The sequence below is a fragment of the Phyllopteryx taeniolatus genome, chromosome 13 (genome assembly GCF_024500385.1).
Source record: "Phyllopteryx taeniolatus isolate TA_2022b chromosome 13, UOR_Ptae_1.2, whole genome shotgun sequence".
Lineage (NCBI taxonomy): Eukaryota > Metazoa > Chordata > Actinopteri > Syngnathiformes > Syngnathidae > Phyllopteryx > Phyllopteryx taeniolatus.
The window spans coordinates 367,143-393,163 of record NC_084514.1 but is presented as its reverse complement, the minus strand read 5'-3'; the positions used below and the strand labels follow the sequence as shown (position 1 = coordinate 393,163).

General features: G+C 48.5%; 2 protein-coding genes across 2 annotated transcripts in view; one reads left to right on the top strand and one right to left on the bottom strand.

Moving 5' to 3' along the window:
- Positions 1–22,037, top strand: part of LOC133487714 (formin-1-like) — a 45,620-nt gene extending 23,583 nt beyond the window's left edge. The window contains 11 exon segments of the mRNA XM_061794752.1: positions 1,491–1,552; positions 1,672–1,760; positions 4,234–4,363; positions 4,459–4,605; positions 4,677–4,736; positions 4,829–4,949; positions 10,330–10,422; positions 16,147–16,198; positions 19,789–19,938; positions 21,686–21,767; positions 21,856–22,037. Coding sequence (XP_061650736.1) covers positions 1,491–1,552; positions 1,672–1,760; positions 4,234–4,363; positions 4,459–4,605; positions 4,677–4,736; positions 4,829–4,949; positions 10,330–10,422; positions 16,147–16,198; positions 19,789–19,938; positions 21,686–21,767; positions 21,856–21,900 — 1,031 coding nt within the window. The 3' untranslated portion in view covers positions 21,901–22,037.
- A 1,052-nt stretch (positions 22,038–23,089) lies between these two features.
- Positions 23,090–24,996, bottom strand: LOC133487730 (gremlin-1-like). Its single transcript, XM_061794779.1, has one exon. It carries the CDS (start codon positions 24,994–24,996, stop codon positions 24,451–24,453), a length of 546 nt encoding a protein of 181 aa, XP_061650763.1. The 3' UTR covers positions 23,090–24,450.
- Between the last annotated feature and the right edge of the window lie 1,025 nt (positions 24,997–26,021).

Sequence of the window (26,021 nt, the reverse complement as noted above, 5' to 3'; positions counted from 1 at the left end):
CGCGCCGGAGCGGGCCCCCCTTTGGTGTGTGATTGACGGCCGCGTGGCTGAGGCACTGAATAATCCCCTCTAATAAGATGTAGCGAATGGACCTCCAGTGCTCCCTCCGAACCAGACACGGCGAGCGCATTGACAGCTTTGCTGCAAGAGCAGCAGCTGGGAACCAGAATGCAAAGTGTTACCTTGTCGCACGATTGCAAAGGAGCTCTGTGCCGTGTTCATGGAGAAGCCTTTGCGCCGACATTTTCCAGTCTGTATTCAAGCCTGTGGTGTTTTGACGAAGAACAAATGAAAAATGAAATTCCTATTTCTCTTCCAATTTCATTCTTGACAGCAGAAAATAGAAGTGATTCATTTGTACAAATAACAACACAAATAAATAGAGTAGATCAACAGATTTGCTCTAATTCTTTTTCCTAGTCACGAGCCTGGCCATTTATGCCAAATTAGTGTGTGTGCGTGCGAGAGAGAGAGTGAGAGAGACAGCGAGAAAGAGAGAGAGAATACAATAGTATCACGATATTTTGCAATGTCTGTGTTATTTAAATGAGTACAACTTCGACAATCTTGCCTTGTATTAAGCATAGAAAAATGGAAAACAAATGAAATCATTTGAAGAATACATAAAAGAAGATACAAGAAATGCACTTTTCTCTCATGAATATGAAATAGCTCTGGCATTATCAGATTGTAGTAGGTTTAAGGACAAATCATTAACAACGCGAGTGAGTCTCCTGTTTGTGCGCCCCTCAGTGGCACACTATTTGTGTGTTTCGACAAAGCATTGCATTTATATTTGATGTTGAAAACAGTCATTCTGTACAGTATACATATTAACTGCAATATCAATACTCTATGTCGCTGTATTGATACTGTATCAAAAGCGAGAATGATGCAACATCCTCACTTGTAAGTTTGCTACTGATGCATAGTACTCGTTGGGAAACGGTCAATTGCCGATGGATTGACTTGAACCTTGAGTTGAAAGCTGCCATGCATCTGACGTGTCGGATGACCCGGCGGCGACGGAGGCGTCCCCCGTGCCCCCCGTGCCCCGTGCCACCCCCCCCCCCCTCGCCGAGCCATAAACCTGTGACACCTCTCCGACACAGAGCAGGAGTTATTCACCGAATATTTACATGAAACGCACGTGATGAAGACGGAGCAAAATTTGTCATAGGACACTAATATATAAAGTATACAGTATAGTGTGATTCAAATGCGTTGTCATCTGAAAATGTGTTTCGGATGTTGCTGGAGGCCTCGTTACTACACCACTAAATGAGGGCCTATGTTTTTTCAATCGTTGTTATATCACTAAATCCAGATTGACCGGAAGTCATATATCATCATGCAGTTTGCTACGAATAAACAACATTGAATTTGAAAAACAAGTTTTGCTCATCTTGTCCATGCTTAAAAGGCAGAAAACTCGTTCTCCGCTTTATTAGACTCACTGTTTATAATTCATACTGCGTTGACTGTTTCAGCTGTTCTTAATGTGGATAACTCTGTGGTGGATTTGGAAACGATTGAGGCCTTGTATGAAAATGTAAGTATGTTTATTTAAAGTTGTAAAAAAGAGCTGACGTCATTCTATACCTTTTATGGCAAATCTGTTTGTATTGGCATATACCGGTTTTGTTTGTTTGTTTGCTTTCCCCATCACAGAGGGCCGGCGCCGATGAGCTGGACAAGATCAAGAAACATTACGAGACTTCCAAAGAGGATGAGGTCAAACTGCTCGACAAACCTGAACAGTGAGATGGCTCCGCAATGTTCCGACATTCCGACAGAATAAGATGCATCGTCAAACTGCGTTTGAAACATAGTTTGAAAAAAGTCGAGCCGTGCATGGTTCGATGTCAGGCGTTATTGAAATGTTAAGTGACAGTGACAAATCACAGTACAGTTGAAGCGTCAAACACAATTCCTTTTTAGTAGTAAAGCTTATAGTCCAAAAACCAAATCACAGACTTGTGTCTGAAGAAGTTAACAACTGTTAATGGTCAAACCTGAGGTAGTTTCTAGTATAGACAAAATATTCCGTCACACAGCCCATTTTCACTCGATTGCTTTCTCATCTCTGCCATATTTTACTGATCAGCCAGGACAGAGACGTATACTTTCCCACTTCACATTATTTTATACTTCGCATTTTATGGTATTTAGGCTTTTGGGCCGTTATCACAGTTTTCCTCTTTGTCATCGTTGCGACCCTTCTGTGGTGATGTCACAAAAAAAGCTAAAGAACAATCAAAACAGACACTTCAGAATATGTGAAGTGCGAAATGTGGAAGTGTCTTGTGTTGTCTTGCAGTTTCAACTGAATTTTGAGCTGTATTTTTTGGGTCTAATTCCAAATTGGACAAGCTCAGTGGCGTTCCGTTTTCGAGGTTCAACTCGACGCTGGTCCGTTGACCTTCAGGCGGAGTGACGTAGATGAGCTCGAGAAATTCAAATGACTGACCTGATTTCAGGCCTCTCGGCAGAAAAAACCTTTTTGAATTCACGTTTACCGAGGCACCTTAGAGACAATATAAATAAGTCCCAAATACTAGAAAAGGTAGGTCTGGTGAAAGAGGGCGCCTTTAAGATACGAGTGCAGATGGTGCCAGTGAACTCGGCTAACTTCACAGCAAGCAGCAGCAGTTTGGCACATCATGAAATATCCTTGGAAAAGGCTATCGACATTCCCAGGTCAAAGTAAACATCAAACAAAGCATCGCTTTCAGTTTCTGCTAACACAAAAACAAATGTGTTTTTATTAAGGTTTTTTATTGCTTCCAGGCAGACATTTTTGTTCGCCGATTTTATTGTTTGCCAAGCAACAGATATTTGAACACAAACGGTGCAGCAACCCATGTAGATAGACACGCACGAGCATAGTGTTCTTTGTCTTTTGTGGAGGAAAAAAAATGAAAAATATGACTGCATCTTACTGAGCCACTTAGTTGGAAAACTCTTCTTGGTCTGTGTCTGTATGACCGTATGATATGTCAGCATCTCGGCAGCTGCATTTCGACGTTCCCTTACGATCGAAACGTGCAAAACAGTTAACTTCCGTTGCCCCAAAATCCACCAGAGGGAACATTCATTCATTTGCTCTGTGTTGGGCTGTCAGTCATGTCGCCCTGCCACGCTGGGCACCTCGGTTTGCTTATCGAGCATCTTGTGTCCTCTGAGTTGATGGGACACGTTTGGTCGAAGGATTCATTCTCCGTTTGTTACAGGAAGTGCCACTTACTGTAACATTGGCGCTTTTTTCTAAATGCCCCAGTTTTGCCACATGTGAGACAACAGTTTGGCACTGGCTGGCGAAGACTAAATGAAATACTGGTCCTTCCATTCAGTTTTAAAATGTCTGTTCCAAACTTTTGAAAAGCTGGCAAATCTGTTTTGCTAAACTCATGCTTTGATTGGCTCATTCTGGTCACGTGATCGCAACAAGCGCAACAGTCGTACTGCATACAGCGCCGCACAGTCCGTGACGGTGGTCTGTAGGTGAAAAAACGGCACGTGACGGCGCACGTACTTTATCTTTATTTAACAGCAATTGAGTCAAGGTCTATCCACAAGAGACCTTGACTCGGTCCAGACCCGGACCGTGGTCCACCATTTGAAGAGCATTGATTTATTTAACGAGTAACGTGTATGGCCCCGGAATGAATTCAACGCGTATTGTCAAGGCACCACGGTATCGTTCGTAATGTCTGAAATGTCTGTCTGTTTTCGTGTGTGCAAGGCTGCGTACGCAGACGTGGCCTCTGCGGCTTTAAGTCGTCGGGGTTAAGTCTTTCAGGCCAGTTAATGAGGCCTGGATCCGGCGGTGCCGCTCAGCCTGGCCTTCCTACTCCCATGTTGGACCAGAGCTGTCACTGTGGCCACCCGAGTCATCCCTACTCAGCGTCAGCGGGCCGGAATCACACAGGATGTTGCGGCTCCGCTCCCCTCCGACACGCCGCTGTTTACATTAGTCGTCCCGCGTCGAGCCCAAGCCAACTTTGATCAGTCGGCGGATGCCGCTCCGTCCTTTCTCCCCTTTCGGGGCCGGCCAAGCGACACCGCCCGTGACTATCGCCTGCCGGGGTGCACCGGCACTGACTCAGCCGGTCCTGCGCGGGGAAGCGTGGCCTGCCAAGGACCCGGAATAGTCCTTCCTGTTAGACATTTTCTTTCATTCTGTCATAACACATCACACCCCCAGTCTCCTCCTCCGCTTGTGTTTTCCAGGTTTCTCTATGAGCTCTCCCAGATTCCCAACTTCGCAGGCCGAGCCCACTGCATCATCTTCCAGTCGGTTTTCCTTGACACCATCTCCTCCATCCGTTGCAAGGTGGAGATTATAAAGAGCGTATGCAAAGTAAGAGCACCAATTCATCCAAGCGTCATCATGCTAGCTTCAGACTTTCTGTCATAAAAGCTGAGCGTGCGTGCGTGCGTGCGTGTGTTTGTCAGGAACTGCTGGAGTGCAAAAGTGTGCATGAGGTAATGGGTCTTGTTCTGGCCTTTGGGAATTATATGAATGGAGGGAACAGGACAAGAGGTCAAGCTGACGGCTTTACTCTCGAGATCCTCCCCAAGTTAAAGGACGTCAAGAGCAGGGTAATGGTTCGCTAAATTGAACGCTCAAAATGTCGTAGTATTTTTACTACAACAACTCATTCATTTTTCAGGACAATCACATGAGTCTGGTGGATTATGTGGCTTTGTACTACCTGCGAAATTTTGATAGCGTGAGTTGTCTTCAATTGAACCAACAAACACATCCAAAAAAAAAACAAACAAACAAACATTCATGCATTTAATCATTGTTATATTCTTCCAGCATGCTGGTACAGACAAGAGTGTGTACCCTTTGCTGGAACCCCAAGAATTATTCCAGGCTGCACAGGTCAAATTTGAAGATCTAATGAAGGACATCAGGAAGCTGAAGAAAGATTTGACAGGTATGGTACACATACCTTCAAACCCAAATCATTTTATGTGGCCCGCAAACTTCCATGATTCTTGCTCAAATTTCAAATTGTCATATGTATTAAGGTTAAGGTTAGCACATCTGCCTCACAGTTCTGGCGACCGGGGTTCGAGTCCCGGCCCCGCCTGTGTGGAGTTTGCGTGTTTTCCCCGTTCCAGGGTGGGTTTGCTCCCACATCCCACAAACATGCGTGGTAGGTTGATTGAAGACTCTTAAATGGCCCGTAGGTGCGAATGGTTGTTTGTTTCTATGTGCCCTGCGATTGGCTGGCGACCGGTTCGGGGTGTACTCCGCCTCCCGCCTGAAGATAGGCGCCAGCAGCCCGCGACCCTAGTGAGGATAAGCGGTAAAGAAAATGGAGGGAGGGAGGGAGGGAGGGATGGGCACGTTACTGCCTGTCCGCTTGTAGGACACTTTGCAGCACAGGTGGATTTTGGACCTTTAAGTTAAGACATTCCTCCATCAGCTCTGCAGCTTTGCATTACTAAGAAGCAGAAGACTCAAACAAAAATAACTTTTCTACATCAGGCATATTCGCCTTGGTAAATGTTCACATCCCTTTGGAGATGACTGAGTGTGTATTGCTCCCTAATTACTGTCTGAGCTTTAATTATGAATAGTTTTATTCTTGCCTGCGACTGGTTGGGGACCAGTCCAGGATGTAGTCTACCTTTCACCTGAAGATGGATGGATGGAAAGTTTTTATTTTCCATCATTTTTATTTCCTCTGTTTTTTGTATTGTTAACGACTAGAAACTTTCTATAGCTAAGGTTTACTTTTGAATGTAGCCTGGGTGTGTGCGTGCGTGTGCGTGCGTGTGCGCGTGCGCGTCAGTGTTGGAGTCAACTTTCTAGCCAGTCAGTCTTGGCTAGCCAGGGCCACGTAGAGGTTAAAGGCGGTGCCCCCTTGTGCCCCTGGTGTCTGTTGTTATTTAAATCAACCAATAATACGGCATATGAAAGCAATTAGATTCGCGCTCAGTTCTCCCCTCCGTTTTTTGGGAGATCGGAAAATACAAAGCGTCTCCTAAAGCCAGCCAGACCCACCTCAAGCTGTCACTCATTTCTGAGGGAAAATGGAAGACACAAGAGCGCTCGTATTTGATCTGTCGCAGCGCGGTCTGGCACGCTAGTCCTCCGGCATCACGGGGCGAGCGTTGGATTGTGGACTTTGGGTGAGCCCCACCCACCTACGACTCCCACCGGCCATTATCCTGTACGGCCTCCGGGAATAAATATTTATGCTGGGCTGTTATAAACTGGCCTGAAGAAAGCAACTGGTCTTAATTAGAAAGCTAACACATTGTGGACAGCGTGAAACACTCCCACTGAATCCCATTTTAAGTCTGTGTGCCCCTCACCTGATCCCGAGGGGGCAAGTGCAACCTCGGGTAAAGGTCGGGAGACTTGGTGTTAGCCCCTCTCCTGCGGTGCCGCCCACCCTCTTCCCGATTGCCGCTGACAGTTTGCATCTCTTGTGATGATGAGATACTTAAGTCTGCGGTAGTGTGTTTGCAAAATTGACAACTCTTGGGGCTTTTAGTGTCCACACAGTGTTTAGTCGACGTCGATGTGGATGCTCTCGGTCTCGGTCTCGTTCCTCATCGGCCGCTTTGCCCTTTTGCTTTTGCTTCTGCGGAAACTCGATCCTCTTTTGATCGCTTTCCTGTTTGGCGAGAGGCCGATGACCTCGATGTGTGCTTAGGGGGAGATCTAACCCTGCTGTTGGACTGTAAACCCACAGAGAAAAGTGCACTATTCTGTGCTCTATTCATAAAAATGAACATTTATGTGAGATTCAGGATTACGGGCACCACAGTGGACGAGTGTGGGTAGCACGTCTGCCTCATAATTCTGAGGTTCGGCTTTCGAATCTCTTCCTGTGTGGAGCTTGGCTGTTCTCCCTTGTGCTCGCGTGGGTTTTCTCCAGGCTCCTAATTCCAAAAACAACAGCCATGTTGGGTTGATTAAAGATTGTAAATTGCCCATAGGTGTGAATGCGAGCGGGAACGGTTATCGGCCGGCGAACGGTCCAGGGTGTGCTTTGCCTCTCGCCCAAAGTCAGCTGTCAATTTACCTACGACCCTCATGGGGATAAGCGCAATAGAAAATGGATGTATACACATTCGCCATACGAATGATAGTGGAACCTCCAAAAAGTCAAACATCCCCAAGTGTGTTCACTCTTTGTGTCCACACATAAAATGAAATATTATCATTTTCTTTGTTTTGGGATGTAACGAAGTAATAGATGATAGATTTGGCCAGACTTTTCTTTCATCGGATCAACGATTCACACTCATCCACTGATGTTGCTACTGCATTCTCGGACGAGCACGATGGGCGACATTCTTCTGCTCTTTAAGCAGCGGAAGGACGCTCCCCATAAAAGAGAAACAAGAGTTCTATTGCTACTCGGGGGAGTTCAGTGTTTCACAGAAACCCTGGCCCGCGGCTCGGCATTCATCGCTGTGGCAAATCGGACCGATTTTCCTGATTTGAAATGTCACTTTTTCGATGGGGCCTTTCGTCTGAGGTCCATTTTACAACGGAGGCTGCGCTCGGAACGCCATGCGCGAAGTAGCACCCTACAAGCCAAACGATGCGATTGACAAGAAACTCACAATGGAATTAGAGCTACAAATGGGGCACACAAAGTTTTTGAAAAAAAAAACCAAACAAGTTCTGTTCATCAATATCAAGTACACAACTCTCTTTGGTTGGCATCCAGTGTGAGTCCATAGCGTCCACCCAACATCTCATCTCATTTCTTTCTCTTGCGTTGCCGTGATGTGCATACTTTACTTTAGGTCAACTCAAAGTCCATACGAGCTAAATGTCAATAGTTTTTCTTCCCACTTACTGCCCCGCAGCCACCCTCATCCTATCCTACTTTATTTTACGCAATAGCTGGTGGACGCTCTTCTGCAGAGCTTTTGCAGATTTTTAAGTGCTACTTTACCGCCGCGGGGTATCTGACTAATGTTTATCTCTTGTGTGTGGGCTCCTGCTTGGATGCGCTTGCAAATCGCCGCTGGCTCAGGAAAGGCTCAAATTCTCTCAGGGGTTTGTTGATTTAACATAGCCTATAAAACACACGCTAACATTCATCACCAAACTGGCTCTGGAAACGACTGAGCCATACCAGCCTTTTTTCACGATATACTATCTAGATGGCGAGAAACTTGGCTGCCGAAGATGCTGAGGCGACCTTTAAAGATCGGTGCTGGCTCCCATCATGACCCAGACTGTCTGCCTGACCGTCACTAGCAGAGGAAAAAAATCTATGGTTGTTGTCTAGCCAGGGAGTATTAAAAACACGAGAGGGTTTTTGACATGGCAGCTATCAATTGATCTCAAGACACTCTCATTATCTGGATTCAACAAATTGTTTGTTTCAATTTTGTCCGCAAAACATGCGTGAATCTCTGTCTTAATTGTATGTAGTTTGCTTGCACGGTCATGTAATTTGAATTTCAAGTTCACGCCGCAATCGTCCTATGGTCATCCTACCATCCAATTAAAGTCATTTGAGCTTGTTCTCATTGGCTCTCATTGTTGCAGTGTAACAAATATTGACTTGGATATTTGTTTTTTATGTACAAACTTGAAATGGAGTTTCAGTTTGTACTGCAGTATAACATTAACGGGTAGCTAGGTCACAGGTGACGGGCATTTTGATTCATGTGACCATCAGCTGACGTCGTCCGTCCGTCCGTCCGTTTTCTGTCGCGCTGCTCCTCACGAGGGTCGCGAGAGTGCTGCAGCCTATCCCAGCTGTCTTCGGGCAGGAGGCGGGGTACGCCCTGAACTGGTTGCCAGCCAATCGCAGCAGCTGATGTTGTATTTATATGATTCTATGAATATATATATATATATATATATATATATATATTCAAGTTCTTCCAAAGTCGGTGTGGTAGAATAGACTTGCGCCTTTAATCATGGAACATACACAGAAAAATTGAGAAAAATATTACAACATACGAATACATTATAAGTATTTTAAAATTGGGAGTTAGTTTTCAATCACCCTGTGTGTGTGTGTGTGTGTGTGTGTGTGTGTGTGTGTATATATCCGGGGTTCAAATCCCGGCCCCGCCTGTGTGGTGTTTGCACGTTCTCCCTGCGTGCGTGCGTGCGTGCGTGGGTGGGTATGCTTTTCTCGGGGCACTCCGCTTTCCTCCCACATCCCCCAAAACATGCGCGGTAGGTTGATTGAAGAATCATAATTGCCCGTAGGTGTGAATGTGAGTGCGAATGGTTGTTTGTTTCAATGTGCCCTGCGATGGGCTGGCGACCGGTTCAGGGTGTACAGTACAGTATATCTATTGCTCTATCTAGCTAGCTAGCTAGCTAGCACTTTAGTATAAACTTCTATATTGAATATAGACAGTATAATTGACTTTTATGCTTTGCACTTTTGTATTTTCGATTTGAATACAAAATGTTCAAAACCTCAACCCACTAAAATAGTGGCATTTTAAGAAAACAACATTATCCTCCGCGCCTTGTTCTGTTGATCTATAAATTAGGCGAAAGTTTCTTCATCAAAGAAATGCCGTTATTAGGCATTTAGGTTCCATGAATGAATCCTGTTTGTTTGTTTGTTTTTTTTTGGCTTGTATTCTTTCTTGCTGCTGTGGCTTTGCGCCCTTCCCCCTTGCGGCGTTTTCTGTCTGGGCCACATTTTGAGTCGAGCCGCTTCTAAATTGTTCTCTTTTGACTTTAATGGGCCTTTTGGAGTTGGGGTATTTCTGCAGAGGGAATGCGGTTTGTCGAAACGGAATATTTTGGTTGTTCTGTTTATGGGTTTTTGGATGTTGTCATAACTGTTGCCTCTCGTGTATTTAGGAAGTGAGTCTGATTCTGGCTCTTCTTAATTACACAGACATTTCCTCTGATTTCACGAGACAGCCAATAAATGAATAAAAGATGAAGAGGGAGTTTACGGAGCTGCACGCGAAAACATCTGAAAGAGACAACGCAGAGCTTTAAATGCTCTTGTTTGTTGCATAACAATGTAGCTATTTAGTCATCAGAAAGTGGAGGTATTTATTGCAGCCATTAATGACTTACAGGTCGGAGCAATCTGCAAAAGTTCTCTCATCCGGAGTCTGTGTGTATGGCATCGCAGACTTTCTTTTGACAGGAAGTGGGAAAGGTATCACTTGGAACACGCTCAGTCACGCGCGAGCCACGTCATTTGGCACAACAACGAAACGACACACGCGCACATGACGGAACCATGCCGCAAATTTGCTCTTCCCTTGTTGTCGTCTAATGGCTGCGTCGCATCCCACATCTGTTCCCCAAACATAGAACGTATGATTTGCCGCCCTTCTCTCCAGCTTGCGAGCGAGACGTGCAGAAGGTGTGTGCTGACTCGGCAGAGGAACACCTCCAGCCGTTCAAAGAAACGATGGAAGGATTTGTCTCTACTGGTGAGTCAATTGTCCATTTTATGGTAACATTACTGATGAGGCTTGAGTTTTGTGGGCAAATGTCGCTCGCGTGTACGTGACAAGTCCCCTGCCGTGATTATTTGAGGCTGTCAAATGGACTGCTGCAAATATTCTTGCGCTTATGTCATTGGAAAATAGTCCGTTTCTGAATTTAGCGCGGGGGGTTCTCAGTTTCCAATAGAGTTCCGTTCCTATGACTGTGATATAACCCGAATTAGAACACAAGCCTGTGATCTGTTACTAACCTCTGCTGAGACTTCATTATCTACATGGGGAAAATCTTCTCAGCCGTAAATTGAAAAAAAAAAACAGTAAGTAGAGCAGAAGACTGAGCATCGTCTTGTGGTGTGTGACTCGTTGTCATGGACGGAACAGAGGAGAGGACCCAAAAATGCACGACTCCAAAACAAAAGAAAACAAAACAGTTTCCAAAAAGAGAGCTTTCATAGACGGGCAGAGGTCGGCACACAGGCGGGCGATCCGAGAAAGGCAACAGTGTCCAAAAACACGAGGCAAAGAGGCGAGGTCGATCATCGGGACGGGGTCTCGTCTTACTGCGAGTCGGTGGCGTGGAAACAAGGAACGCCGGAACGCCACGACAAGGTACGACGAACTGGCGACGAGAGGGAATGAGACACGAGGTGAAATGCGAGGGGTCGTTAGGGAGAACGAGGCACAGGTGGTGAGGATGCTCACAGGAGCAGGTGTGTGTGAAACGGGGGGGGAGCCAAAACCCGGAACACACACACACACACACACGACACTTGTATTCTTCCACCGTTGCGCAAACTAGTTCATCGTAACCTCGAAATGTCGTCAAACAAGGTCCCCGTTTTTCAATTCTCATGTTAACAAGGTATTCCAGTAGCGGTTACTCCTCTATATTCAGTATGAATATGAATGAAAACAAAGCAATTTTTTCTGTTTGGGTAAATGGAGCACCAGTGGGGACGTTTCTCCGGATCTTCAAAGAGGAGCAGAAGAGCGGGTCAAAAAGCGGAGCTTCTCGTAGAGCCTTTATGTCGAGGAAGCTATAATGATGGTTTTTTGGGGGGTCATGTCGTCGTATGTGCGTACTCGCTGAGCCGGGGGCTGCCGCACGACAGCGTAAGGGCAGTCTACGGGCCCGGAGAAGGTATCGCGTTGCCTCGAACGGGACTCCCTCGTACTCCTTGTTGCTATAAAGCTAGTGGGAAATCTCTGGCTGCGGCGAACCGGGTCTCAGTGGATCAGCGTGCCGTAACAGGAGCTTCTTTCTAACCCTAACCCTCTGATTAGCTCACACTCCTGACCGAGACACCGGCGCTCTCCCCGTCTCCCGTACATGCGTAGGAACCTGCCGCTAAAATATCTCGCAGGCTTCCACGCTCATATTTTGACGACAGCGATGATCGTACTACATCGAAGTGATTTGAAAACACTGACGTGCAAATATATATATATGGTTGACGGAGCTGAATGTTGCGCAGCTGGCATGCGATCAATTTCCATTCAATTTCAATTCGGCCCTCAGTCAGCTGTGATAGTCTCCGGCCGTTGCTATGGTATAGAAAATGGAGATGGGCCTTTTTTTGGAAGTGCTCCAAGGCTGCTACGTGAGCCAGGGATAATAACCAGCTGTTAGATTCTGTTGATTTCTCTCGAGGAGCTTTTGCCCAAATGTTGCTGGTTCCTTAGAATATTTACAAGCATTCTAAGCCACTCAAGCTGCCGCGACATGACAAAAGAACATCGGAACGGAAAGTTACTTTTCACCTCAAACTGTCTCCGAAGGCGCGGAATCATCTTTTGCGATGATTCCGCGACTTCAAAGGGCAAAAAGTCTGCGCATCAAACAGCCGGCAAGGCTGTTCAATTCGGAGTCGTCAGTGAGCGACTGGATCGGTCGAGCTGAGCGCGTGCGCGCGCGCGCGCGTGTTTGACACATTGCGCAAATTGGATCGTATCCGCAAGACACGCATGTATTTGCAAGCACGCGTGTTCGGGCGAACCCCGCTCGGTCCTAATGCCCGACAGATAAAAAGCGGCTTGTGAAAGTCGTGTTCCTGGGGAGAGCTGACGTGCGGAGAGGCTCGCAGCGAACCCGAACGCCCTGCACGCCCCGTATGGTCTCTGGCCGCTTCAACGGCGGATCCCTATCCCAAATCCGGCGATCCGTGCGTTTGTCCCGCTGCGTCTTTCCCTCTCTTTGGAGCCACTTCGCAGACGGGAGTTCATGTTTACCAGCACGCAATTCAATCGACATTTCAAAACAGATTCAGAGTTAATCAAAGACCAAAATATGCTGCTCCTTCCTTTTCTCTGCCTAAACACTTTGCCAAATGTTTTCCCCAACATATTTGGCAAAGCCCCCCCCCCCCCCCCCCCAAAAAATCCTTGACGTCGTGGCACATTGCCTGAAACAGCCAGTCAATTTGCTCTGATGTCATCCCTCGCGCTGCTCGCAGCCCCCTGCGGTGATTGCCCTGCAGACCCTTTCCACAAAAAATGGAATGTCATGGAAAAGTTTCTTCATTTCCAGAATTCCATTCAAAAAGTTCAACTTTTATAGATTCTACATTCAGGGCCCACAATGGAAACAATTTCAAGTATTGATTTGTTTATTTTTTTACATCATTTGGGTTTCCGGCTCACCAAACCCACGAAATCAGGAATTCCAAAAAGGGACAACACTGTGAGGAAATCACCGTTTTCTTCTCGGTTTTTGTAGGGAAAAACAAGAAAGAAATGACGCTCACATTAAATCAATCAATCAAAATACGCTGCTTTCAAAACGATATTCATTCATTCATTTTCCGTTCCGCTTCTCCCCACGAGGGTGGCGGGCGTGCCGGAGCCTATCCCAGCTATCTTGGGAAGAGAGGCGGGTGCGCCCCGAACTGGTCGCCAGCCAATCGCAGTCCAAACAATCTGTTAATCTTCAATAGTTGGTTGGGAATCCCTTTGCTTATGGGAGCCCAGATTTCTTCTTTGTTTTTGGGTCCGGGGGCCCCTCATTTTCCTCTCGATAATACCCCATAGATCCTCAATGGGGTTTAGATCCGGCGAGTCGGCTGGCCAGCCAAGCACTGCGATGGCACCGGGTTTTTACCCTCTCGTTTTTACAGGCGCCGAGCCAGGTGGCAATAAGTGTACCCCCACCTGCTCGGCCCCTCTCGCCGCGGGCAACTTCAGAGTGGAAGCGAGTCCGACCCCTCTCGAGAAGACTGGTACCGGAGCCCAAGCCGCGTGCGGAGGCGAGCCCGACCATATCTAGTCAGAACTTCTCGACCTCACGCACCAGCTCGGGCTCCTTCCCTGCCAGAGAGCCAGCTTCGCTGCCTTCGGCCACCCCCCAGCTCACACTGCAGCCGACCCCTATGGCCCCTCCCACAGGTGGTGAGCCCATGGCAAGGAGGGTGGGCCACGTTACCCTTTCGGGCTGTGCCCGGCCCGGTGCCTCACCGAGGACCTGTTTACGATAGGTGACAACTTGGCTCCTGAGATCACTGGGACGGACGGACACACAAAGCCCTCCGCCACGACAAGGTGACAACGTTCAAGGGGGGGGGACTTTCGTTCAAGATTGGGGGCTCAAAATATTGTATCTCTGAGGTGCATGAGACAGGACCACAGGCTGATAAGTGTAATTCTTGATCCGTGTGGTCCTTTGACAAAACTTATGAAACCCCCATTCTTGAATTGTGGAAGAATTTGTGAGGAGAAGCGGCTCAGAACATGGATGGATGGATGGATGGATGGGTTCTTTCAATCTTCAATATTCATGTGTTGTCATCATTCCCATCTTTGCTTTCCAAAAGAAAACAAACTTGAATGATGCCTCTTTGGATTTCCTTTGAACAGGAGGAACCCTTTGAAAGCTCCGGGGATATTTGGACCAACATTTCCCGTGTCCAACACCGGCAACGGCTGATGGGAAACAAGTTGGTCTTGCTGGCTCTGCGGGGAGGTGTGAATGTCTCCGCTATGTTGCCAGCGAGCCACAGCCCGACAGTCAGCGAACCCTTTGGAAACCGCTCATTTGGATCATTTCGAGCGAAGTGAGACAGGAAGGGATGCCCCCACGGTCCCTCTTCGAATACTCGCCGCTCTTTTCTTTGTGATGGGAGCACTTGAGAAAACTTGAAAGGGCAAATGGATCGTCGCTCTCAGCATGCGCGTCTCGTAACTTTGGAGTTAGCGACTACTGGTTTCATGTTTGCACACGGGGAGCGCAGAAAGCGACACTTCACACATGCTGCGCTCTCTCTCTCTCGGCTCCAGTGCCACCTCTTCACAGTTGCGGCACCGGGGTACCTCAGGCGCCGGCCTGACCCCCACTGAGCCTAACTGAGCCATTGGTCACGGCCCCCTCCCCTCCCCTCCCGCTGACCCAGACGCGGTCAGCCCCTCCCTTCATTAGGACTACCTTAGTTGCAGTGGTCCCACATACATGTAAAAAAAGAATGAAGTCGAAGGGGTGGCCGGTCGGTGTGTGAAGCTTACCTTTTCCCAAAAGAGCCCCCTTTGAACCCTTTTTGGGGAGACTTCCCCCTCTTAAATCTCCAAGGAAGAAAGGTCCCTCGTCATTGTAAAAGGGATGAATCTGGAAAAATGCAATCGATCTGAGATTGACACAGGCACCCTTTGGCCCGAGATCAATTGTTGCACCTCGGCCGAGCCCAGCGCACACATCTGCCTCGCATTTAGACACTTTGAAATGGCGAGTCCACGGGAGCCTCCGTTCGACCTCCACTGAGTGCGCATACGCCTCGCGCGCTCACGCTCCCGTGCGTTAACACACGGTGGCGTGTGCAATTTTACAATGGGCGCTCTTTCTGCCCATTGCTCTTCTTCTACTGTCGGATTGCAGGATAGGCAATGAGCGCAGTGCCCTCTTGTGGGCTGCGATGGGTGGGGCTCGTTTTTAAGCGGCTGTTTTTAAGCCCACTTCCACAGGGATTTTCAAGTTGATTGAATTGTATTTTCTTCTTACCGCTTCTGTAGATCAAAGCGCGTGCCCACCGACTTGCATCACTTACGCTAACAGCATGGCTGCGGGTAGAGAGGACGTTTTCAAAAGTTGGCCATTCGGTTCCTACATTTAACGACTTTTCCGGTGACTATTTGACCAAAAAAAGCGACTCGTGACTTGAATTCGTGCTGAGCTGAATCATCTTCACATTTTTTCGCGGGTGACGAGAGAGGGAGGCGGTCACGCGAAGAAATCGCGACGCTCATCTGTGCCACACATCCACAATGCCAAAGCAGTTTTCCTCGCTATTTTGCAGACGTCGCCCGTACAACTTGACATGAGAATCATAAAGTGGTATTACTCTTCCGTGCAATAACGCTTCTTTTTATGACGTTAAATTGTTGAACATTTGACATGTGAAGCAATGAAGTGTTGTTTTCCCAAGAGGATGCAATTATTTCATTGTTGTCTGTCACTTAAAAAGAATGTGTCGCTATTATGTCTGTGGAAGTTGATCCAAGTAAATAAATGAAACGTGTTTCAAAAAGTCTTTGGTATCGGGAGAAATCAAGTCGATCCCAGAAGGGGCGGGACAAAGAGCAAAACTACGTTTGAATCGGTAAGCAAAATCGGATTTTTCTAGAGACAAAAATGAATCGTCCAGTCCTACCTTTGAAAAGAACCAGCCCCATGTGGATCATGGACTTATGAAAGTGTGAAGCCAATATTTTCTCCCTCTTTTTTCACAGCCCAAGCAGAGCATTCTACTGAAGAGGACCGCTTCAATGCTGCACAGAAAAGGTAGGAGACCAAGAAATTGGAATTGGAGTTTCCGCCGAGGCTGTCGCCGATTCCGTTCAGAACTTTTCTGGACAGCATTTCTCGGTCCGGTTGGGCGCTTTTTGCAGATGATGTGCCTCTGTCGGCTTCATCGGGATGACAATCGGCACCTCCGAATCGGCGGCGTGCCCTCTCCGGGTCGGGGATGAGAGGAGACGTTCAAACAGCAATTCGCACTCACTTTCACACCTACACACGATCGAGAGTCTTCGGTTAAGCTAGCTTGCATGTTTTGGGGAATTTGGGGGGGGGGGGGGACCGCAGTACGCGGAGAAAAGAAAACCTGTGCAGGCACTGCGAGAACTGGATTTGAACCAGGTGCCTCAGAACTGTGAGGCAGATGTGCTAGCCAGTGTCCCCTGTGCCGCCTCTTGATATTCAGCTTTATTTATTCCCCCCCCAAAAAAAACAGTGATGGATACAACACATGACAAGTCCTATTCTTCATTTAAGGCCTTTACTTCCCCACTTTTCTGAGGTTTGTTTTCTCGCAGACGTTTGTAGTGGATTCTGATTTACTATTGTAAGAGCCGCTATGGCACCAAGCTCCCGTTCGGCGGGACGAAGTAGTATCTCGAGTATTTCGCTGCGATAGCACATGGAGGAGCGGACGGATGGAAAAGGCCGAGTTTTGGAGTTTTGTTGCAACTCTGCCCACTTGAAATGTAAGGAGAAAGGGCCTGTCAGTTTGGATGCTCACCCCGACTATTGAAGGAGCTTCCTTCCTGATGCCATCTCACGCACGACTTCCGCCACTACAATGATGGTGTTGAACTGGGAGGGGATTATTGATCAAAAGGCCCCTAAGCCCTTTGCGTTCAATGAAGTTTGCCTTGAATTTCATCTGGCCGCCTGGCCAAGTGAGATGCGGAGGACAGGGTGGGGGTTTCCTCTCAGGTTCCCATAGAGCCACCTCATAAAAGTGACACGCCGTTGATGAATACGGGCGTCAGTGGGCTCACCGGGCCCTGGGTGGGCTCTCACATCTGTGCCGGATGAGGGATGGGAGCTCAAACACAAGCGCTAACATGAGGGCACGCTGTTAACAAAGCAAATTGACAGCCAATCCCGATACCTCAGCCTCACCGGGAGGCTGGGAGTTGAGACGCCAGCAAGTCGGGCTAAAGAGGCTCGCCATACGTAGCGTTATTGTCTATTGTCGACATCTTGGTTTATTAGCAGCATCCACAATTCGGTGTTCTACGCTACTGTGTATCTTCCGTCCGTCCATTTTCTACAGCGACCGTCCTCATTAGCGAGCCGGCCGGAGTCTATCCCGGCTGACGAGGGTCGGGGCGTCCGACGGCAACGGCGATGCGTAGATCGTCTTTGGCCTGCTTCCTCTGCACGACATTTGGAAGTGACGCCATCCGAGGCCACGTTTACATTATGTTCCTGCCGTCAGCCTGAAAGGTAGCGCGCCGTGGGATTAGCCGGAGTTTAAAGGTGCATTATGGGTCAGCCTGTGGTCTCCCGCGGACGCTCCGTCCCGGCCCGGCCCGGCCCGTCGAGGCTTTCTCCGGACGAAACGCGGACACGCCGGGAAGCTTTGGAGAACGGACGGCAGAGTCGACCGAGGCTCCCCTGCTGAGCCCGGCTCCTCCGAAAAGATTCGTTCTGATAAGATGACTAATTCACTATTCCCTCTCTTGCACCAAAACAGGAAAAAGAGATTGCTATTCACACACACACACACACACACACACACTCATACTGCCAGAAAATGCTCTCTCTCTCGCTCGCTCGCTCTCTCACATTCACGATGTCACATTATAAAGAGGCAAACCACAGCAGGCATCAAATAAAACATGCCTCGGCTTCGGAAGAGTTGTCGGCAGCTTATCCACACCGCGACTGCTGCGGCAAAGGTTTTGACGCCTGAAAAACTCGCCAGGTACGACGACGCTGCAGCCCAGCCCATCAGCAGTACGTCAAAACATCCATCCGCCGGCTGTATACCTTTAGCGCTTGGTTAGGTTAGCGGGTACGGCGAGACTAGTCGCCAGTCCATCGCACTGCAGTTACAGGAGAGGCAAACGCGCGTTTTCACCGAGGGATGATTTCGAGTCTTCGATGAACCACATATGCGTGTTTTTGGAAGGTCGGAGTACCTGAAGAAACGCCACCCATTCGAACCCAGAACTGTTGGCCTGTGAGGCATATGGGCTAACCGCTGAGTTCCGGGCTTCAGGGTTCCAATCCTTCTGTGTGGACTTGGCATTTTCCCCCCTGTCTCGCGTGGGATTTGGAATTTGGATGGGTGCTCCGGCATCCTCGCATAGGCCACATACACAAAAAAAAGGAATGTCGGCGCGTCTGGCCAAATCTTTTGTTCTGTGTCTTTTGTTTTGTTTTTGTATACAGCCGACAGTGAAGAATGCTGCCTTGCACGGCAACATCATCATCCGTGTGAAGACCAGTGCCGCTACATGTGTGAAGTGTAGCAGGCTCGCCAAGTTCCGCTTGATTTTGTTTAGATTTGTTATGCCTACGCACATGTGCAAGTGTGTTTGGAGTGAAGTTTCGTCTCTCCGCTTGTTGCACAAGGAGAAGGAACCGTTGCTCGGTCCGCGCGTGCTTTGACACCACATGAGGACCTGACCGACCGGAAACGAGAAAATGGCGCAGGTTCTGCGGGAACGGCAAGCAGGCTCCCGCGGACGTCCACTTTCTTCCGCCAGTTCTCTCACCGCGAACGCGTCTTAGATTAGCGTCGCCGAGGCACCTTGCATCCGGACAAGGGAGCATCTCTTGAATCGTGGCCTCTCGGCTCGGAGAAGCGATCCGATCGGATCTCCCGCCCGTGATTTGCTGCCAATTGGATTTCGACTGAGGGGCGGACCTACGACAGACGATCCCGGAAAAGGGATGATCGAGAGGGTTGCGTGCTTGCCGGCAGAAAAAGAATGTTGCCGGCCGTTCTTGACGACGTCGCTCCCCTGCGGGCCGCGGGGGGGTCAAGGCGATCACGGAGCCGCCGCTACTGGCGCTCCGCGAGCTGTTTCCAGTTTCTCGCCTAGGATTTTGAACCTGTTATTTTCCATCCTTTGCAAATCAACTTCATCTCAGCGCCAACAAGCACGCGACAACTCCTCCGCTTGTAACCGAGGCTTCTCGGAACCAACGATGTCATTGCCATTATGGAGGCTCAGTGACGCGTTGGCTCATTTTATGTGGAATCAGAATCAGAATCAGAATCATCTTTATTTGCCAAGTATGTCCAAAACACACAAGGAATTTGTCTCCGGTAGTTGGAGCCGCTCTCGTACGACAACAGACGGTCAGTCAATTGACAGAGAACACTTTGGAGACATAAAGACATTAACAAAAAACAACAACAAACAACAATTGTGCAAAAAGATGCAGAGTCCTCAGTTCGAATGGCTAATATCGCAATAAGCAATGCACATTCTCCACATACGCAGGTTCCTTACCGATGTGGGATCCATTACAGTAAAACGGAAATAACCGCGCTTCCCAACTCTATTAGCGTTTGTGAGCATTTGTGAAGATTTCTTTGTACACGCTCAAGGCTCTGTTTGCACCGACAGGTTCCAGGACACGGTGAGCTACTTTGGGGTAAAGCCAAAGTCAGGAGATCAAGAAGTGGCCCCGAGTCACATCTTTATGCTCTGGTACGAGTTCTGCAATGACTTCAAGAACTCTTGGCTCCGCCAAAGCAAGAACATCTCCAAGGAGAGGTGAGCCGCGTTCCCTTTCCCGTTTGTGTCGCTTACAATCGCTTCGGCTTTTCATCTTAGCTTGTTTTCTGGAATGTAAAAGTCTTTCGGATTTTGTGAATTTCTTCTCGGAAATGTTCAATTGTTTTGCGTCTTTCTTAAATTTGGATCGTTTGTTTTCACAATTTGTGATATTGTTCCGCACTTCTCAGCCACCGTATAACGGAGCCGAATAAGGCGATCGAAAGGTCAAATGCAACCTAAAGACACTGAAATTGCCATCCTCTGATTTTTGTGGCATTTTGGACAGCTGATGTTATGCCAAATGAGCGCCGATTGTGGATGCTGGGATGTCATTAGAGAAGAGAGGGAGGCACACGTCAGCCTCTGAGCCGACACGTCTTTTTTTTGGGGGGGTGGGGGGGGCATTCCACCGAGTCTGCCGCCGGGCGGGCATTATGGGAGAATTGATCAGCACCGTAACGGAGCCGGACGAGCGGCCCGAAGGGCAAAAGCCGAGAAGACGGCGGGAGCGCCGGACTCATAGGCGATTTGTTTTGAAATTCATTTCCGAGTTGGCGTTTGCCATGATTTGCCTATGAAGCGAACTCCGGCATTTGCTCGAGTTCAGGCTTACTGAGGCTATCAAATCTCACATATCTCACAGCTGATCGTGCTTATGTACAATCAGGTTTTTTAAAGGCCGCCTGGTTATCTCATCGAGCCGGCAATCCAAGGGGCTTTAAGTGGGCGCGTGCCGGAGACGAGCTGGCAGTCTGTCGAGGTCTAAAAAGTGCTGAATGTAACTGAAAGAACCGAACAGGTACCGTTCTTTCAGGACACCGTCTCCGATGCCGGACCAAATTCCGCATTGAAATAACAATGAGGCCCGTCTGTGACTTTTACATCGGAGCTAAGCCCTCGCAAATGTGGCCGTAGTGCCTCGCTGCGGCTTTGACGTAACAAACATTGAGGCGGAATTTTGAATATCGAACGGAGACCGTCCGAAACCGTCTGGAGGATCTGTGCCGTACTCCGTGGCATTCATGTAACAAGTGAAAAGACAATTTGAAAGATGGCAATATACTGTGGAACCCACGTACAAAGTCAAATGCCCCGAAAGAAAAACATCTCCCACCATTTTCTGTGGGGAAAATAAATACATAAATAAATAAGTCGATAGAATATGCTTTGAAACTTGCCCTTTTAACCAAATCTATTTCATCATATACACCGGGGTGCACATACTTCTTGCTAATTATAAACCCACAATGCTTTGCGTTCCAAAATATTACGGTAGCGTGAATAACACAAAATGCATAGAACAAGTAAGGGCACCAAACCGTTCTTTGAGTTGCGGCATCTGGGCAAGCTGAATTTCAAGCATAGTTCGCCAGCTGACCGCACGCCGTTTGGGTGGAAATGGAAACGTGGTTAGAACTCAGTAACTCACAGTTGCGCCGGAGAAGTGCGGACGCGGAAGCGAGCGCTCGAGTTCTTCTACGGCCGGCCGGGCAAGGGAGGATCACGCGTCACCGGCCGCCGCCGCCGCCGCTCGCTCTTTTCTATTTACGGCCTGGGAGGCTTTTTCATTGAAATGTTTACATTACATCATTCTATCCTCATTGCAGCGTTAGCGTAGGTCGGTGATAGACGACGCCGCCGCCGCCGCCACCGTAACTGTGTCGCTAATGGTCTTGCGTGCAACATACAATATCGCCGTGTGCATATAAAAGACACTGACGACGGACCGGGTGTGTTCATCAAGGTTGAAGGAAGCTCAAGAGAACATCAAGAAGATCACAGATGAGAAGCGAGTGGAAACGAAGAAGATCGACGCCAAGAGTCTGGTAAGGTGTCCGTTGTTATTTTGTGCATCCGCATCGCGAGCTTGCGTTGCATTTGCGATCCTCGAGCGCGTGTCCGTTTGTTGGACAGAAAGAGAGGCTGCGGCAAAAGGAGTCCAGTGTGCCGTCCAGTTGAGCGACCCAAAGAATCTGCTGCGAGCGGTGAGAGTCCCAAAGGCCAAAGGCCAAAGGCGGCGCTCATTCATCCAGCACGGCGTGACCTCTCGGCGGCCAGCTTGCGAAAGGTCTCAGTGGCTCAGTTCACGTCTCTGCTGGCGCATCAGTCTCGTTCTTCCTCGAGAACGGATCCCGTTCCTCAAAGCTCGTCCGGCCCGATGCCCGAACCCTTGGCAGCGTCCTTTGCTGCAGAGCGAGCCGCTTTTCGTCGACTCCTTCTGAAGTCAGTGTGTCGGAGCAGGGGGCTGCGCTACGGAGGCAATATAAAGAACACCGGCTTTCTTTCCCGTCGCGTCGGCCGCACGTGCTTCGTCTCCCGCTAACAGCGTGTGTGCTCGCCGGTTGACGACAAGAGCGCAATCCCGGGAGTAAGTCCGGCCCCTGCTTCCTGCCGCTCACGCACGCACGCACGCACGCGCATATCAGGTATCCCCATACATGCACTTACCTATTAAATGAATTTCTCCCTCGCACATTGTGTGACACTTTTTAATCATGCAAACTTTTCTGCTCAGCGTAGTATAGTTGCATCTTTCCGGCGATGTTCACTCGGAGGGATTGAATCGAGCGAGCGCATATCGGCACAGCGGCGCACGGCGCCCCATTCAAGTCGGGCTTCTTCGGTTCTGAATATTGAAGGCCAAAAGCCATGCTTGTCATAACACCTCTCAGAGAAACCTGGAAGGTGGTGGGAGTTCATGTCAAGATGCACGTCCAGTGACCCTTTTGCCCCTCCACCCGGGCCATTTATTTTGGATGAAAATCAAGCGGTTGCAAAACTGGGACAACAGAAGAAGGTGAGCCGCTTGGTGGGTCTTCGACGCCCCCGGATGCAGCCGTGTCATTTTATGGAATTGCTTGGAATTTCAAGGATCAATTCTGGATGCTGACACGACAGCAGCACTCTCTTGATTTACGACTGCCACCGAGAACCTGCTATGAATGTTGTGACGAAGAATTCAGCCATTCGGAGGAAGAAGGAATTCACCTCATTTGGCTTGAGGTTTTGAAGACGGGAACGTTTCCTGGAAGGTGCCTAACATCAGCGATTAGTGTAACCATGTGGAACTGGTTAGGGTTAGGTTATTGGAAGTTGCTTTAAAGACGGCTTTGTTTTGAGGAATGCGAGGCTATCCAAATGGAAAATGTTACTTTGTTTGCTATGCCAGTGATTTATTAGCGCGACAACTCGGTTTTACTACTTTACATCATGGGAAATATATTGCGAAGGCATTCACAAGTGGGTTTTTTTCGTAAATCACGTGCCAGTCAAATAACCATACAAATTATGCTGGAAGCATTTTGAACCACACTAAACACATTTGACAAATCCAAAATGCGCCTTTCCAAAGATACGAGCACTCAGTGTTCACTGGGAAATCGATCATCCAGCCATCCGTTTTCAACAGCGCTTGTGGCGGTGAGAGGGGTCACGGGACGCCGGGCACATCCGTCACGGAGCGGGAGCCGAACCCACGCCGCCCGCGCCGAAGTCGGCCGAGTGCACCGCGACACCGTCAGTGACTCGGAATTGAGCATATTTGCATGATTAATTCATTTAGCTTACTTTGGAAAAGGCGCAATCATACAATCGCTTTTGCGTCTATGAATAAATATACCATTCCATCGTCTTCTAGGAAAATGATTTTGAAAAGATTTGAATGTGTAAATCATTCCATATTTTTGTTTAAAACAACATTCGAGAATCCATTTGTTTTCTATTTTTGGGGATAATTGAATGAGTACCGTTTACGTGCAACAGCTCCCTATTTTTACCTTCATGGGCCACAAGCCACCACTGTACAAAAAGGACATTTTCACATTCAAAAGATTCATTCCAAGAAAACATTTCCCATTTACAAATGCTGCTGTTCATTCTCCCAAATCCACACAGTGGAAACATCAAAAATGAACTGAATGTTTGAGTGATTTGGTGTTTTGTGTTTGTTTTAAATAAGCCAAGGTGAGGAAGTTGTGCATAAAACGTGCGCACTACCGTGCAGTGAATTGCCTCCGATCCCAGGCGTCTTAACACTGCGCAGGTCAAAATTATCCTTTGCACTTCTACATTAGATCTTCATATTTGCTGCGCGAAAGGAGGGTGGCGAAGATCGGATGCAACGTTCTCCAAACTGGAGATGAAAGCACATCGGCTTCTCTTTCCTCTCAACAAGAAAGCACGACAACGGGAAGAAATGGGAAATTGGCAGTCAAGGCCAAGAATAACGTTTGCCTCTCACACGCACACAAATATCGCTTCTCACGCACACCAAATAACATCTCTTGCATTCAACAAAAACATCTCAGACCAAAACTCAAACTCACCTCCGAAAAAGAAAATAACTCCCCCCCCCCAAAAAAAAAAAAAAAAAAAAAAAAAGGTTGTCTTATTGTCCAAGAGCTTTTTATGGCGTGTGTATTGGTCTGAGGGCTTCTTGCTTTGTTTTGTTTTGTTTTGTTTTGTAAGACGTAGTTTGGGGCGCCTAGACCGCCGTCACTAAGACTAACCCTAGTCCAGGTCTATGGATATACAGCGGCACTGTTTGACGCGCCGGATGCGTTTCTTCTTGGTGGGTGGCTGCAGGTCGGGACAGTCCAGAGTCAAAGTCACGGTGGTAAAGCGCTTGGGTTTGCAGAAGGAGCAGGACCGGAAGGCGCCCTCCTCCCTGCGGACGTGTCTGGGGATGTAGAAGGAGTTGCACTGTCCGTAGCAGAAGCGGTTGATGACGGTGCGGCTGACGCAGCCCTCCTCGTGGACGGTCTGCTTGAGGGGCTGCGTCTTGCACCAGTCCCGTTTCAGGTACTGCCGCTCGGTCACGTGTAAAGCCTCCCGGCTGGACTCCAGAACCTCGTCGGCCCGCGGGGGTCGAGGGTGCCGCTCCGACTCGTTGGGGCCGGTTTTGTCGGGATGAGGAATGGCGCCCTGGGAGCCTCGGTTTCTTTCGGACTCCCCGGGAGAGGACAGCGCGCCGAGGATCAGCAACACGCCGCAGATCGCACGCGTCGACTTGGCCATCCTAAACCGCAGACGCGTCGGCCGCTGTACGCACACCATTGCGCGCGACGTCAGAAACGTCACGTCAAAATTCCCCGCTCTTCTTTCTGTAGTTTGGGGGCAAAAATCACACTCGTCGACGGCAGCACGTGCGCGCTCAATCGCTTGGAATGTAGGAAATGACTCGTGTGCGTTCCGAGCGCACTGGATACAAAATCGTCTTTTGTATCCGGTGTGGAAAAAAAAACGATCGTTCCGATAGATAGATAGATAGATCGTTCGATTCGATTCGATAGCTAGACGCAAACAAAGTGCCATGGTGACCAATTTACCGACCTGCAATCCTGAAGTTTGGATCCCGTCAGTTGTCAAGAGCACCTTCCGTGGGCAGGCACCCACTATCACTACTGCCGTCTGTACACTGCGGCGGGGACCGTGGCAGGGTGGGAGACTTGAGGAGGGCTGGGGGGGGGCTGAATAGAAATTGCTCCAGCGCCGTACTGTCGCCCCTTTAAATGTTTGCCAGCTGAGATCGGAACAACACTTCCCTCCACATTATTGGCTAAGACAGATATGGAGAAACTCTTATCCGCCCCTTAGACACTTGAATGCATCACATGGAGCAAAGAGGGCAGGGCAAGTGAACGCGTCACAGGAGGGCAGAACACTTGCTTCCACCGTCAGTCGCGTTCAAAATGTCGTTTCTCCTATTCACTCCTCCTAACCCTAAACCCGACACTCAACGCTGCTTTCGAGAAGTCATGTTAATGTTCCAACTCATCTGTCAGCACAGTGCGGTGCGGTGCGCTCGTCTATTTTGGAAGTAGCGCGCCCTCTTTTTTCTTTTGCTTTTTACGTTCATTATATACGTTCCTCAAATAGCAAAATCCTTGAGTTTCTCATAAAAAAATATCTCTTGCACTGGTCATGCCAATTCATTTAGGACAATGTTTGCTGGGCTAAATCAAGTATTGCATATATACACACACACACACACACACAATAGTGTAGTATGAAACTAATCTAACAAAAGGCCCGCTAAGTACACTCACTTTATTTTTTATTTTGAAACGATGCAACGCCGC